General features: G+C 58.0%; 1 protein-coding gene across 1 annotated transcript in view; it reads left to right on the top strand.

Annotated features, from left to right (window-relative positions):
* Positions 1-8,485: 8,485 nt before the first annotated feature.
* CKM (creatine kinase, M-type) overlaps positions 8,486-13,230 on the top strand; it is a gene marked incomplete in the record, with an annotated part of 8,936 nt that continues 4,191 nt past the window's right edge. Inside the window, 4 exon segments of the mRNA XM_015820653.1 lie at positions 8,486-8,561; positions 10,205-10,308; positions 11,372-11,519; positions 13,149-13,230. Of these exon segments, the coding sequence (XP_015676139.1) occupies positions 10,226-10,308; positions 11,372-11,519; positions 13,149-13,230 (313 nt within the window).

Here is a 13,230-nt window from a genome sequence, read left to right as displayed (position 1 = left end):
CGGCCGAAATGGGCCGGGCAGTTCTTGCAGGTGGCGTTACTGCGGGACGAGACCCCCCCCAGCCCTTCCCGGTCTGGAGCCCGGAAAGTCTCCCTGCGGAGGGTCTCCTGGCGTGGCTTTAGGGGAAGGAGGGAGTGGACGCCGGCCTGTCTAAGGAGCGCCGGCTCGGAGACCATTGACGCGAAATGGCGGAGGGAGGAACCCGTCGGAGGTGTGGGCCCCGTCGATGGGAGGGTCCCCCGTGCGGAGCCACACAAGGAGGCCCCGGAGCTCTTCGGTAAGAAGGCCAGCCGGTTCTGCAGGCTGGGAGGTGCTGTGGGGGGGCTGAACACATTTGCCCCCAGCGATGCTCTTTGCCGGTTCTGATTTCCCCACTGCTTTCCCAACTTCGTGTGGGTCCAGTTCCCATCCTCCCCTGCCAACCCATCCCCTTAGGCAGTGTTTCTCAACCTTGACAGCTGGAAGAGGTGTGGACGTCCACTCCCAGAATTCCCCAGCCTGCTCCGCTCTGCTTCTGGGAGTGGACATCCACACCTCTTCCAGTTACCAAGGTTGAGACATGCTGATCTAGGGGATGATGGGAGTTGGAGTCTGTCTGGCACACCGGGCCCTAGTGGTTCGTTTCTGCCAGGGCCAGGGCTGGGGCTGTCCGGTCGTTGCTGGGAGGGGCAGCTGGCGCCCTTTGTGCATCCTCAGCAGCATCAGATAGAGCCTGCTGTGCCCGGAGCCTCGTCTCTCTCTCAGAGGAAAGGCGTAGTCACAGTGCGAGATAATCACTCGGACTGCAATACGCAGACCGGATTGGTTCATTCTTTAACCTACCAATGGCCGAAGTTGGCTGTGCATTGCTAAGAGATTCTGAGTTGGCTGCCTGCATTAAAGCCAGTTCTGGAGAGGGTCTGTGGATCCCACCTACGTCAGGACGCCTGAGCCCATCTAATTGTGGGAAGAATGAGCAAGCCCCTTCCCAGGATCTGGAGAAGATAGGCCAAAGCCAGCTAAACTCTCCTCTCCACACCCAGGTGGCCTTGAGGACTTAATATCCTTGGGGCACAGGAGTTGGCACAGGCTATGGGTGTGGGGGTGTGTGTGCCCAGAGCCCAGAAAGTTGTTTCAGAGTTTGCAGCTGCTCAGAGATATTTTGATCTGTTGATAACCTTATATATTTTTAGACCTTGAAACTTCTGCCTGGTAAGCGAATACGGCAGGTAGAGGACCCCTTTCTGGGATACTCGGGGTGGAGAGAGACAGAGAGGACAACGTGGCTCCGGACGGGGTGAGCAGCGTCTCTCCGCTGCTCTGCCTTCTTGACATGCCCCCCCCCCTCTGCAGGCAGAGATCACTGTGGAAAGCATCTGGGGGGCTTCTCTCCTTTTGAACTCCTGAATAACAGAGTTGGAAGGGACCTTGGAGGTCTTCTAATCTAACCCCCTGCTCGACAGGAGAGCCCATATCAGGGGTGTCCAATTTTGGAACCTTAAGACTTGTGGACTTCAACTCCCAGAATTCCAAAGCTGGCTGGGGAATTTTGAGAAGTGAAGTCCACAAGTCTTAGCCAAGGTTGGACACCCTTACTGTATAATATTCTGGACAAAAGGCTGTCTGGTCTCTTCTTAGAAACCTCCAATGTTGGAGCACCCAGAACTTCTGAAGGCAACTTCTGTTCCACTGATTGTTCTCACTGTCGGGAAATTTCTCCTTAGTTCTAGGTTGCTTTTCTCCTTGGTGAGTTTCCATCCATGGCCGTTGATTCTGCCTGAGTCCGCCTGGTGTGCTAAGGAGGGCTTTGCTCTTAATAGCAACCTGCCCAGGAGTTGTAAATAATGAGCAGAGACAGCCGCTCTCCACCTGTCCTTCCCCAGGAAGTGAGCGTGGGGGGGGGGCAGAGGGCTGATGCAACAGCAAAATGGCCCAGGAGTTCCCTTTTGAACGGGATCTGGTGACAGGCTTTGCCAAATGCTGTGCTGGATCTATTTGGGTTTTTTTTCCTTTAAAAAAAGAGGCCTCACTGACTTTGAGCAAGGCCACAGAGCCTCCAGCCAAAGGGGCAAAGTGGGGGTTCGTTGTCGGCACGCTGCCCCCTCTTTTCAGAAAGCCTCTTGAAAGTGGGGCAGGGCCCTGCTGGCACAGACGTCTCTCCTGGCAATTGGGCTGTGATTAAACCGGAGGATGGCATTAATTACCGAACCATCTCTTGCGGAGGGGGGGGCTGATCATGTTCATCCTCTTTCCTTCTTCGCCTACCTGGCACAATGGGGGTTACCTCCAGACGGAAGAACAACACGGTGTTGGTGCTTTCCGTTTGTCTGCTTGCTGTTTCTACAAAAGCGAGTTGTGGTGTTGCTGTTATTTGGCAGAGGGGAAGAGTCCGTCAAGAGCACTCAGAGCATGTGACAAGTGCTTTTCTGTTCTTGGAAGTGCAGCAGCTGAGCACAAAGTTGGGGATTTCATTCAGGGATGACACCAGCGCAGGCTCTCTCTAAATGCCACACCGCTCTGCTCCAGAATCCGTTTTTCACCCCTGGGCTCAGCACATAAAGGCTCGAGACCAGGCCTCTGAGCATGGGCAAAGTGCCTACATTGCCCCTCTTGTAATCCCTGCCTATCTCCCACAACCGAGTCTAAGGAGCTGGACTGAGCTTTGGAAAACAGTCCGGCCGCCCTGCTGTGGCTTCACTGTTCAGCTGTTGCTCAGAGGGTCCGGCCTCCCACAAGGACCCCTTTGCGAGCTCTGCATACCATAACCTCTCCCACAGGACCCCTTCAACAGGTGGACCTGCCAAGGGTTGCTCAGGGAGGGGAGTCTGTGCATGCCCTGCCGGGAGCACAGCAGTAGGGACTACCAAGCGCCTGAGAAATGGGGGGGGGGAAGACAGCTGCTGCAGACCCCTGAAAGGCTTGAGAAAGGGAGCCTCCCTCAGACCGACCTGCAGGAGCCCTGGGAGGAGGAGTGGCTGTCCTGCTCCGTGCCCTTTGCTTGCTGGAGAACCTCTGCCTGCCGGGCCATTCTCCTCCGCAGCCCCCCCCCCTTATGTGCCAGGCTTCTTAGAGCTTTGGCAAAGGGGGAGCCGAGAGGAGACCAGACTGCAGACTCCCCCCTCTGGTGCACAGAAGGCCAGGATTTTCACAGGGGCGCTTGGCCTAAGGCTCTCCTGCCCCACAGAGCCTGCCCCCTTGAAGGCAAAGAAAGGAAGGGGAGGGGGCAGCTTTTACAAGCATCCTCACCCGTAATGGGAGGGCTTCTCTCCCACCCATGCCTCCTACCCACGCCCAGCCAGACACCCACTCCCCGAAGCCTCTGCCTGGGACCAAAACTTGCCCCTTCTGGCCAGAGCCCGTCTGCCTTTGGGCCCCTAAACCGGCCCTCCTCCCGCGGGGCCCACCCAGAGAAAGGAGCAAGCGGCCCACGGGCAGCCAATCAGTGGAAGCAAGCAAGCAGGCCTAACTCAGTGGAAAGAATTGCGTCATCACCAGAGGCCACGTGGCTGCTGGCATCTGGACTTCCAAGGAGGAGGAGGAGGAGGAGGGCAGGGCGGTTTGTGGCCACTGATCGCAGCCAAGTCCACCTCTGTGCCGTGTGTATACGTGTGTATACATGTGTGAGTGTGTGTGTGTGAAGCAGCTGCTTCGGTGTCCAGTTTGTCGCTTTCCCAGAATCCTCTTGGCCCCCCAGAAGAGAGGATGGGCCCACTGTGCATTTTGGTCTGGTCTGTAAGAGCTGATCTTCTCCCCCAATTCATAGGATCAGTGCCATCCCGGTCACTGCCAAGCTCCAAAGGGTGTCCGGAGTCTGCCGTGCCCAGCCAAGGGGTAACCCTCAGGGGAGCGGCAGGCCTGGCATGACCTTTGGCCTTTCTGGGGGTATCAAGGCCATGCCACTCGCTTGCAGGGGGCTTGCAATGCCCAGCCTTGAATTCCAGCCCCCAAATCAGCCCTACCTGCCCCCCTCCTGCCGTCTGCCCTTCCTTCACACGGGGGCAACAGAGAGCCGTGGGAGTTAGCTACAGAAGTGGGGGCTCTCCAAGAGCTTTGGGGCAGAGGGGGTGTGTGCACAGCCCTTCTTTTTCCTTCCTCTCTTTGGTGTGAAACCAGAGACAGTTGCTGATGTTGGAGAGGAGGCCTCTAAAAATACGCTCTCCTCGCCCCCCCCCCCCATGATAGAATTCCCGTGAGTGAGCTGATCCGGTGGGCTGCTGACGTCAGATTGGGTGCCCAGTTCCCAGTGAGGAAGTGCCAGCCGGCCCCTGGGTGAAGAGTGGGTGGAATGTGGCCCTGCAAGCTGTGGGATGGGGGCCCCCACTGATTGCACCGGGAGGGGGTCTTTGGGATCTGGGGCTGGTTTTCAAATTCCATCTTTGAAACCCTGGGGCAGTGTTTCTCAAGCTTGACCACTTTAAGTGAGGTGGACTTCAACTCCCAGAATTCCCTTGTGGGGGGGTGTCCCTCTTCACCTGCATGTCAGTTGCTCAACAGGCTGACAAGTGTTCTTCTAATGTGTCTCTCTCGTGCCCCCCCCCACTGAAGGGCTAGAGTTCCACCTTCTCAGCAGTCCGATTTGGTTGTGCAGACGAGGCGTCTCCTCTGCCAGGAAGACGTTCCAGCAGCTGGAATCCAGACTGAGCCAGTCCAAAGCCTGAAGGCATGAAGGCACGAGCACAAGGCTGTCTCTGAGCATGAGCTGAGTGTCTACCTCTTTTGGAGAGTCTAAACACAGGCATCTCTCTGCCAGGCCGAGCACGGCAAAGGAGGCAACTTGCCTGGGGCAGGACCAGTGGTGGGATTCAAATAATTTAACAACCGGTTCTCTCGTTGCTACCATACCATACCACAGACACGAGGTGGGGGGGAGCTGCCAGTGCCACTGCCATGAGGCGAAGCCAGCAGGGGAACGGGGATCGGACCCATGCACCCTGCTTACTGGTACCCTGCCGCAGCCTCTCACACCGCCCCACTGTTTCTGCGGCCACATCACGCGTTGTGCCCGCCAATGCCGCTGCCATGAGGCTTGGCAGATGCTCCCGATTGGACCCACAGGGCACCTTCTTTCCAGCTCCGACACGGAACTCCGTCGCGGTCCACCGCTACTGTGTGCAGTCCCACAAACAAAAGAAGTTTGTGGGACTAAAAAAAAAAGTTCAATCAATCAATTCCATCTTTGTGAGATCTTTTTTTCCACAAGAAGTTGGAATTGATTGATTGAACTTTTTTTTTAGTCCCTGGACACAGCGGCAGTGGACCGCAACGGAGTTCCGCGTTGGAGCTAGAAAGAAGATGCCGCGTGGGTTCAATCGGGGGCAGGGGGGTTCTGCCAAGCATCTTGGCGGCAGCTTTGGTGGGCACGATGCGGCTTAGCCGAAAGCGGCCGCAAAACAAGTGGGGCAGTGTGGGACAGATCCCCCCTCACCTGCCCACCCACCCTCTTCCCTTTGACTCCCCTTCCGAGCCCTCTTTGCATTTCTCTGCCCCCGTGGAGCTGGAGAGCTTGCCCCACCCGCCACCGCCCCGGTGCCCTCCCTTCCCAACCCATTTCTTTTCTAAACTTCTTTCCAGCTCCGACGTGGAACTCCACCGTGGTCCGCCACCGCTGTGTGCAGTCCCACAAACAAAAGAGGTTTGTGGGATTAAAAAAAAAAGTTCAATCAATCAATTCCAATTCCAGTTCCTGCAGAAAAAAAAGATCTCATGAAGTTGGAATTGATTGATTGACCTTTTTTTTTAGTCCCACAAAACTCTTTTGTTTGTGGGACTGTACGTGGCGGCAGCGGACCGCTGGAAAGAAAGTGCCATGTGGGTCTGATTGGGGCGGGGGGAGAGGTTCTGCCACAGATCAACCGGTTCACCGAACTCAAAAACAAATTAGGTATCGGTTCTGCAAAACTGGTGTGAACTGGCTGAATCCCACCACTGGGTGGGACGTTATTGGTGCCATGCACATGAGCTGGGGATGATGGGCTGTGTTGGGCTCCAAGGGTGAAAAATGGTGCCGGTGAAGCTAGGGATCAGCTGCCTCCCCTCTGAACAGGGTGACGTGCGTCCTTCATTCCTCAAAACCTGAAGATCAGCAGACCCTCGTCCAGGGGCAGCTTGCAAACGCTCCTCCTCTGGGGTCAGGAGCAGAACCATGTTTAAGAGGCTCTGCAAGATTGTTTCTCCTTTGGGAAACGGGGTGTGTGTGTGTGTGGATGCTGTGCCCCACAGAAGTAACTTCCTTGTTTCTGACCGGAAACAGACGTGCTTGGGAGCCCCCCCACCCTTGGATGAAAGTTGGCCCTCAGAGCCCAGGACCTGCCTGCAGAGTTGGCTCCCTTGGTGCCCTCCTGGGGGGCTCAGGGGCCACGCCTGCCAAGACAGAAAGTCAAGCAGCCCTTCCAGACTCCCCCTAAGTGGGCACAGCTTCCCCTTCTTCCAGAGAGGCACCCTTGATCCTGGCTCAGCTCTGCCTTTGGGGGTGTTGCTGGCTGGGGAAGGGGGGGGGGTCACAGCCAGACACGTGGGGGTTGGGACCCAAGCGGAGAAGGAGACCCCCGTCAGGGCTTCCTCTGCTCTTCGAAACCAGGAGGGTCGGGGTCTCCTTCCTCTCAAAATCTCCAAGGGAAGAAGACCCTGCTCCCTGCGGCTTTCAGGGCTTTTCTCAGCGTCCCCCGTTTCAGGGCTGATAAAACCTGCCCCAAATGTCCTGCTGGTCCTGCCTCCCCCGAGCCCCCCAGTCTGGAGGAAGGGAGGCAGCTCTTTGCACCTGGTCAGGCTGTAGGACAGGAGGCAGGCGTGGACGGGGGGGGGACAGAGCGGGCGAGATCGAATTCCCATCAATCCTTCCAAAGAGGCAGCTGCAGCAGGACAGAGGCTTCTCCCTAGAGAAAGGGGGCTGGGACTGAGGAACCTGATCCCGCTCTGGCGGTCGGGAGTGAGACAAACCCAGTTTGCAGGAGCCGCCTGCAGAAGTCCTGACCCTCTTGGAGGGGGCGAGTTTCTGTCCCCCGGGAGGTTAAATCTGCCTCCTCCATATTTCCAGGAGGTGCAAGGAGGAAAAGTCCCCCCTGAGTTTGTACAGAATGCTGTGGAACCAGTCCGGGTCTCTGCCTGCAGCTGGCGGTGACTGTGGGTTTCCCATACGCTGGACTACAAACCCCATTGCCAGAGCGAGCGCAGTGCATGATAGGCTCCAGCTGCGGCCTGAATGCCTGACCGGGAGGGGGGGGCACCTTCCCTCCCAGCAGCGCCAGGGTTCCAGTTACGGCACTGAGACGAGGAGCCCCCCCCCCGTTTGGGCAGCTGCTGGGTGCCCTGCACCTGCTGGGCTGGGCGCTGGGGGCCATGGGGACGGGGGGAGGGGGGCGCATGGAGCAAGAGGTACCTGGAGCAGCTGAGGGTCGGGGTGTGGCTGGGGGGGCAGAGCTTGCCTTCCCTGCAAATCAGGAAGCGAAATTTCCTTTTCCACTTAATTCTGCTCTCTCTGTGGGGTGGGGCAGAGGGAGAAGGGGGGGGGCTTTCAATCAGAGGAGCCAGCTTCCTCCTTCTCGGTTGGAGCCCACTTGCCAAAGGAGGCGGACGCCAGGCCCTTTCGGCACCAGTGGCATCCCTCCTGCCGTGGGACGGGTGTAGAAGGACCCCCGAGGGGCCCCCGGAAGAGGGCCAGGCATGGCAGGGCCCCCACTTGCCCCAAAACATGGGGGATTCTGTTGCTTCACAGAGGCAGTTGGCCTCCAAACGCCAGTTCTTGGGGGGGGGGCATTCCTTGAGGGTCTTCCTGGAAGAGGAGCTGTTAGACCCCAGAGATCAATCAGGCGCCTTTTATGCACTCATCTCATCAAACCGCTAAGAGAGCAAAATCCTTGGGCAAAGAAATGGGGGGGGGGGGTTGAGCTGACATTCTCTTTCCTCTGCATCCCCCCCCCAGGCTCCCCCTCACACCCTGAGGCCCTTGGCAAAACCTGCAGAAGCCTTGGAAGGTCCAGACTCCTGACTGGCCCTCCTTCCTGTCCCCCAGACGATGGGCCCCCTTTCTCTGCCCCCCCTCTTTCTCTAGGGTGCCTCCAGCATGGCTTGGCCCCTCACAGAAACACACACACCCCACGCGCTCTGCACACGCTCTGTCTCCTTTCAAGGCAGCGTTGAGGGCCTCTAAAAGGTGAGCATTTGGTTTTGCAAAGGTTCGTCTCTACCTGGAGGCTTGCCCAGGAGCTCTGTGGCACCAGCTCAGGTAGGAAAGAGCACTCTTCACACACTCAGAGGCACTCCTACAAACCTCAGCCATTCCTGGCTGGGTCCTAGCAGGGGGGGAGGGGGGCTCTGGGGCCGTGCAGGAACCTGCAGCTGCCCCATCCCGAAAGGAGGGCGATGCCTTTTCCAGCACCCAGAGCGAAGACTCCCACCCAATTTCAAGTTGAGCTGAGGCTGCTGCATCCAATCACAGCTGGGCTGCCGGCCAGGGCTCAGCCAATGGGGGCGAGGGCCAGGATTTATATGCCGAAGCCCCCAGCCCAGACTCTTGGGTCACCTGTTGTGCCGGAGTGAGACAAGGCAGCCCCTGGGACACTGCAGGCTTCGCTTCTCCTGGTCAGGTAACCCTCTCTTCTCTGGTCTGGATTTGCAGGGGGGGGGGGAGAATTGGCCGAAACAGGTGGGGTACTTTTGCTAGCAATTTAGGGGAAAATTTAAATGGTTGGTTTTTTTGAAAACGTTGTCCTTCGTGCACTCTCTTCCCATGAAATCAAAGCTGGGATTCTCTCGCAGGGGACAGCTCTTCCGAGCATGTATTTGGGGTGGTCCTGAATGGGGAGGGTGACCACAGATCTGGCCGTGACCTTGTGCTCTCCCCGCGGTGTGGGGGTCAAGGGTGGGCAAAGGGGGTGCCCAACAGAACCCCATCTGCAGAGGCTCCCCTCAACTCCCTCCCCTCAGCAGCCGCCTTCCCTTCCCTTCCCGGACTCCCCCCACCCCAGAGACTGGGTGTCCGGCTTCTCTCAGGGCTGCAGAGTGCTGACCGGTGGCAAAAGCCGCCTCTGGAATGCCTCTGCACTTGTGACCAGGGACCCCCCCCCCACGCAGAAGCCACGCGGAGGCAGTGATCAGGGCCCTTTTGTGGACAAAAAGCAGCCACTATAAATAAACTGGCCTCTGAGGGGCTAAAATTATCCTGGCTTTCTGTGGGTGGAACTGGAGGGGAGGGGCAGAGCCTGTGCCCTGCCCCCTGCCCCACGCTCTGGGCACCCCCACCCAAGATGGTCTGCGCAGCTGCTGCCTTCTGGGTCAGCTGACATCTCCAGGGGTTGACCTTGATGGTGACCCTTAAGAAGTGGACCCCATTTCACTTTGCATGCCGTTGGGGATTAAGACTCTCACCCATTGGGAAGCCTTTTGGGGTGCAGGTGAGGAAGAGGGTGGCCGGCTTTTCTTGCAGGAGAAGACGGGCCCCGAGGGTCTCCAAAGCCCAGCCTGCTAAGGGCTTCCTCCTGCAGAGCTGAGTCCCCGGGCGGGTGTTGCTTCCTGCCCAGCTTGGCCAGGCCGGAGGGGCTGGGCCCTGGCTACCCTCCGGTGCTGGTGGCCCTCAGGCAAGCGGAGCCACTGGGATGGCTTCTTGGATGGTGGCAGAGCCAGACCCCTTCCTAAAAAGGGGGGGCTGCAGGTTTGGTTTGAAGAATGCTAAGAACTCTTCGGATCTCTGAAGGGCTGTGACCCCAGTGATAGAGGGGGTCCCGTCTGCTGCCCCACATTGGGCAGATGGCCAACTCTGTCTTTGAAACCTTGGGTAGGGGTCTGACTGCCCCTACCCAATGTTTCTGTTACTCAATATCTGACACCCCAAATGCAAGGAAGCAGCCCAAACCCAGGTCTGCCCTGCAGTAAAAATGTGGAGTTTGGCACAGTGTGAAGTCCTGATCCCTTTTCTTTTGAAAATGTCCCCTTTCTCACCGAAGTCGTCACCTGCCAGGCGAAGCTTCCCCCGTGAATTTCCCCCTGCAAGACCCACGTTTCCCATCTGCTAGAGGGAACCTTTTAAGGCAATGATCCTAAGACCTCTTCCCATCCTCCTGAGCCCAGCAGCCCCTTCTGCTCTCTCGAGGGGGAGAGAAGTCCATAATCCCCAATCTCTGGGCACATTTTTACAAGCCAATTTCAAGTCTGGCTGCCCAGAAATGCCAGCCTCGCTCTGGATCTGCTGCAGCTCCAGACTTTTCACCCTTTCCTCGTCGGCCTCTGGCAGGACTCACCGTCAACCGCCACCATGCCTTTCGGAAACACCCACAACAAGTGCAAGTTGAACTACCCTTCGGAGGAAGAGTTCCNGGGGGGCGCATGGAGCAAGAGGTACCTGGAGCAGCTGAGGGTCGGGGTGTGGCTGGGGGGGCAGAGCTTGCCTTCCCTGCAAATCAGGAAGCGAAATTTCCTTTTCCGCTTAATTCTGCTCTCTCTGTGGGGTGGGGCAGAGGGAGAAGGGGGGGGGGCTTTCAATCAGAGGAGCCAGCTTCCTCCTTCTCGGTTGGAGCCCACTTGCCAAAGGAGGCGGACGCCAGGCCCTTTCGGCACCAGTGGCATCCCTCCTGCCGTGGGACGGGTGTAGAAGGACCCCCGAGGGGCCCCCGGAAGAGGGCCAGGCCTGGCAGGGCCCCCACTTGCCCCAAAACATGGGGGATTCTGTTGCTTCACAGAGGCAGTTGGCCTCCAAATGCCAGTTCTTGGGGGGGGTCATTCCTTGAGGGTCTTCCTGGAAGAGGAGCTGTTAGACCGCAGAGATCAATCAGGCGCCTTTTATGCACTCATCTCATCAAACCGCTAAGAGAGCAAAATCCTTGGGCAAAGAAATGGGGGGGGGGGTTGAGCTGACATTCTCTTTCCTCTGCATCCCCCCCCCAGGCTCCCCCTCACACCCTGAGGCCCTTGGCAAAACCTGCAGAAGCCTTGGAAGGTCCGGACTCCTGACTGGCCCTCCTTCCTGTCCCCCAGACGATGGGCCCCCTTTCTCTGCCCCCCCTCTTTCTCTAGGGTGCCTCCAGCATGGCTTGGCCCCTCACAGAAACACACACACCCCACGCTCTCTGCACACGCTCTGTCTCCTTTCAAGGCAGCGTTGAGGGCCTCTAAAAGGTGAACATTTGGTTTTGCAAAGGTTCGTCTCTACCTGGAGGCTTGCCCAGGAGCTCTGTGGCACCAGCTCAGGTAGGAAAGAGCACTCTTCACACACTCAGAGGCACTCCTACAAACCTCAGCCATTCCTGGCTGGGTCCTAGCAGGGGGGGGAGGGGGGCTCTGGGGCCGTGCAGGAACCTGCAGCTGCCCCATCCCGAAAGGAGGGCGATGCCTTTTCCAGCACCCAGAGCGAAGACTCCCACCCAATTTCAAGTTGAGCTGAGGCTGCTGCATCCAATCACAGCTGGGCTGCCGGCCAGGGCTCAGCCAATGGGGACGAGGGCCAGGATTTATATGCCGAAGCCCCCAGCCCAGACTCTTGGGTCACCTGTTGTGCCGGAGTGAGACAAGGCAGCCCCTGGGACACTGCAGGCTTCGCTTCTCCTGGTCAGGTAACCCCCTCTTCTCTGGTCTGGATTTGCAGGGGGGGGGGCGAGAATTGACCGAAACAGGTGGGGTACTTTTGCTAGCAATTTAGGGGAAAATTTAAATGGGTTTTTTGAAAACGCTGTCCTTCGTGCACTCTCTTCCCATGAAATCAAAGCTGGGATTCTCTCGCAGGGGACAGCTCTTCCGAGCATGTATTTGGGGTGGTCCTGAATGGGGAGGGTGACCACAGATCTGGCCGTGACCTTGTGCTCTCCCCACGGTGTGGGGGTCAAGGGTGGGCAAAGGGGGTGCCCAACAGAACCCCATCTGCAGAGGCTCCACTCAACCCCCTCCCCTCAGCAGCCGCCTTCCCTTCCCTTCCCGGACTCCCCCCACCCCAGAGACTGGGTGTCTGGCTTCTCTCAGGGCTGCAGAGTGCTGACCGGTGGCAAAAGCCGCCTCTGGAATGCCTCTGCACTTGTGACCAGGGACCCCCCCACGCGGAAGCCACGCGGAGGCAGTGATCAGGGCCCTTTTGTGGACAAAAAGCAGCCACTATAAATAAACTGGCCTCTGAGGGGCTAAAATTATCCTGGCTTTCTGTGGGTGGATCTGGAGGGGAGGGGCAGAGCCTGTGCCCTGCCCCACGCTCTGGGCACCCCCACCCAAGATGGTCTGCGCAGCTGCTGCCTTCTGGGTCAGCTGACATCTCCAGTGGTTGACCTTGATGGTGACCCTCAAGAAGGGGACCCCATTTCACTTTGCATGCTGTTGGGGATTAAGACTCTCACCCATTGGGAAGCCTTTTGGGGTGCAGGTGAGGAAGAGGGTGGCCGGTTTTTCTTGCAGGAGAAGACGGGCCCCGAGGGTCTCCAAAGCCCAGCCTGCCAAGGGCTTCCTCCTGCAGAGCTGAGTCCCCGGGCGGGCGTTGCTTCCTGCCCAGCTTGGCCAGGCTGGAGGGGCTGGGCCCTGGCTACCCTCCGGTGCTGGTGGCCCCCAGGCAAGCGGAGCCACTGGGATGGCTTCTTGGATGGTGGCAGACCAAGACCCCGTCCTAAAAAGGGGGGGCTGCAGGTTTGGTTTGAAGAATGCTAAGAACTCTTCGGATCTCTGAAGGGCTGTGACCCCAGTGATAGAGGGGGTCCCGTCTGCTGCCCCACATTGGGCAGATGGCCAACTCTGTCTTTGAAACCTTGGGTAGGGGTCTGACCGCCCCCCCCAATGTTTCTGTTACTCAATATCTGACACCCCAAATGCAAGGAAGCAGCCCAAACCCAGGTCTGCCCTGCAGTAAAAATGTGGAGTTTGGCACAGTGTGAAATCCTGATCCCTTTTCTTTTGAAAATGTCCCCTTTCTCACCGAAGTCGTCACCTGCCAGGCGAAGCTTCCCCCATGAATTTTCCCCTGCAAGACCCACGTTTCCCATCTGCTAGAGGGAACCTTTTAAGGCAATGATCCTAAGACCTCTTCCCATCCTCCTGAGCCCAGCAGCCCCTTCTGCTCTCTCGAGGGGGAGAGAAGTCCATAATCCCCGATCTCTGGGCACATTTTTACAAGCCAATTTCAAGTCTGGCTGCCCAGAAATGCCAGCCTCGCTCTGGATCTGCTGCAGCTCCAGACTTTTCACCCTTTCCTCGTCGGCCTCTGGCAGGACTCACCGTCAACCGCCACCATGCCTTTCGGAAACACCCACAACAAGTGCAAGTTGAACTACCCTTCGGAGGAAGAGTTCC

Source organism: Protobothrops mucrosquamatus, unplaced genomic scaffold, assembly GCF_001527695.2.
Source record: "Protobothrops mucrosquamatus isolate PMUCROS unplaced genomic scaffold, P.Mucros_1.0 scaffold1157, whole genome shotgun sequence".
Classification (NCBI taxonomy): domain Eukaryota; kingdom Metazoa; phylum Chordata; class Lepidosauria; order Squamata; family Viperidae; genus Protobothrops; species Protobothrops mucrosquamatus.
The sequence above is the reverse complement of the archived record's forward strand: the minus strand, read 5'-3'. Positions and strand labels throughout refer to the sequence as shown.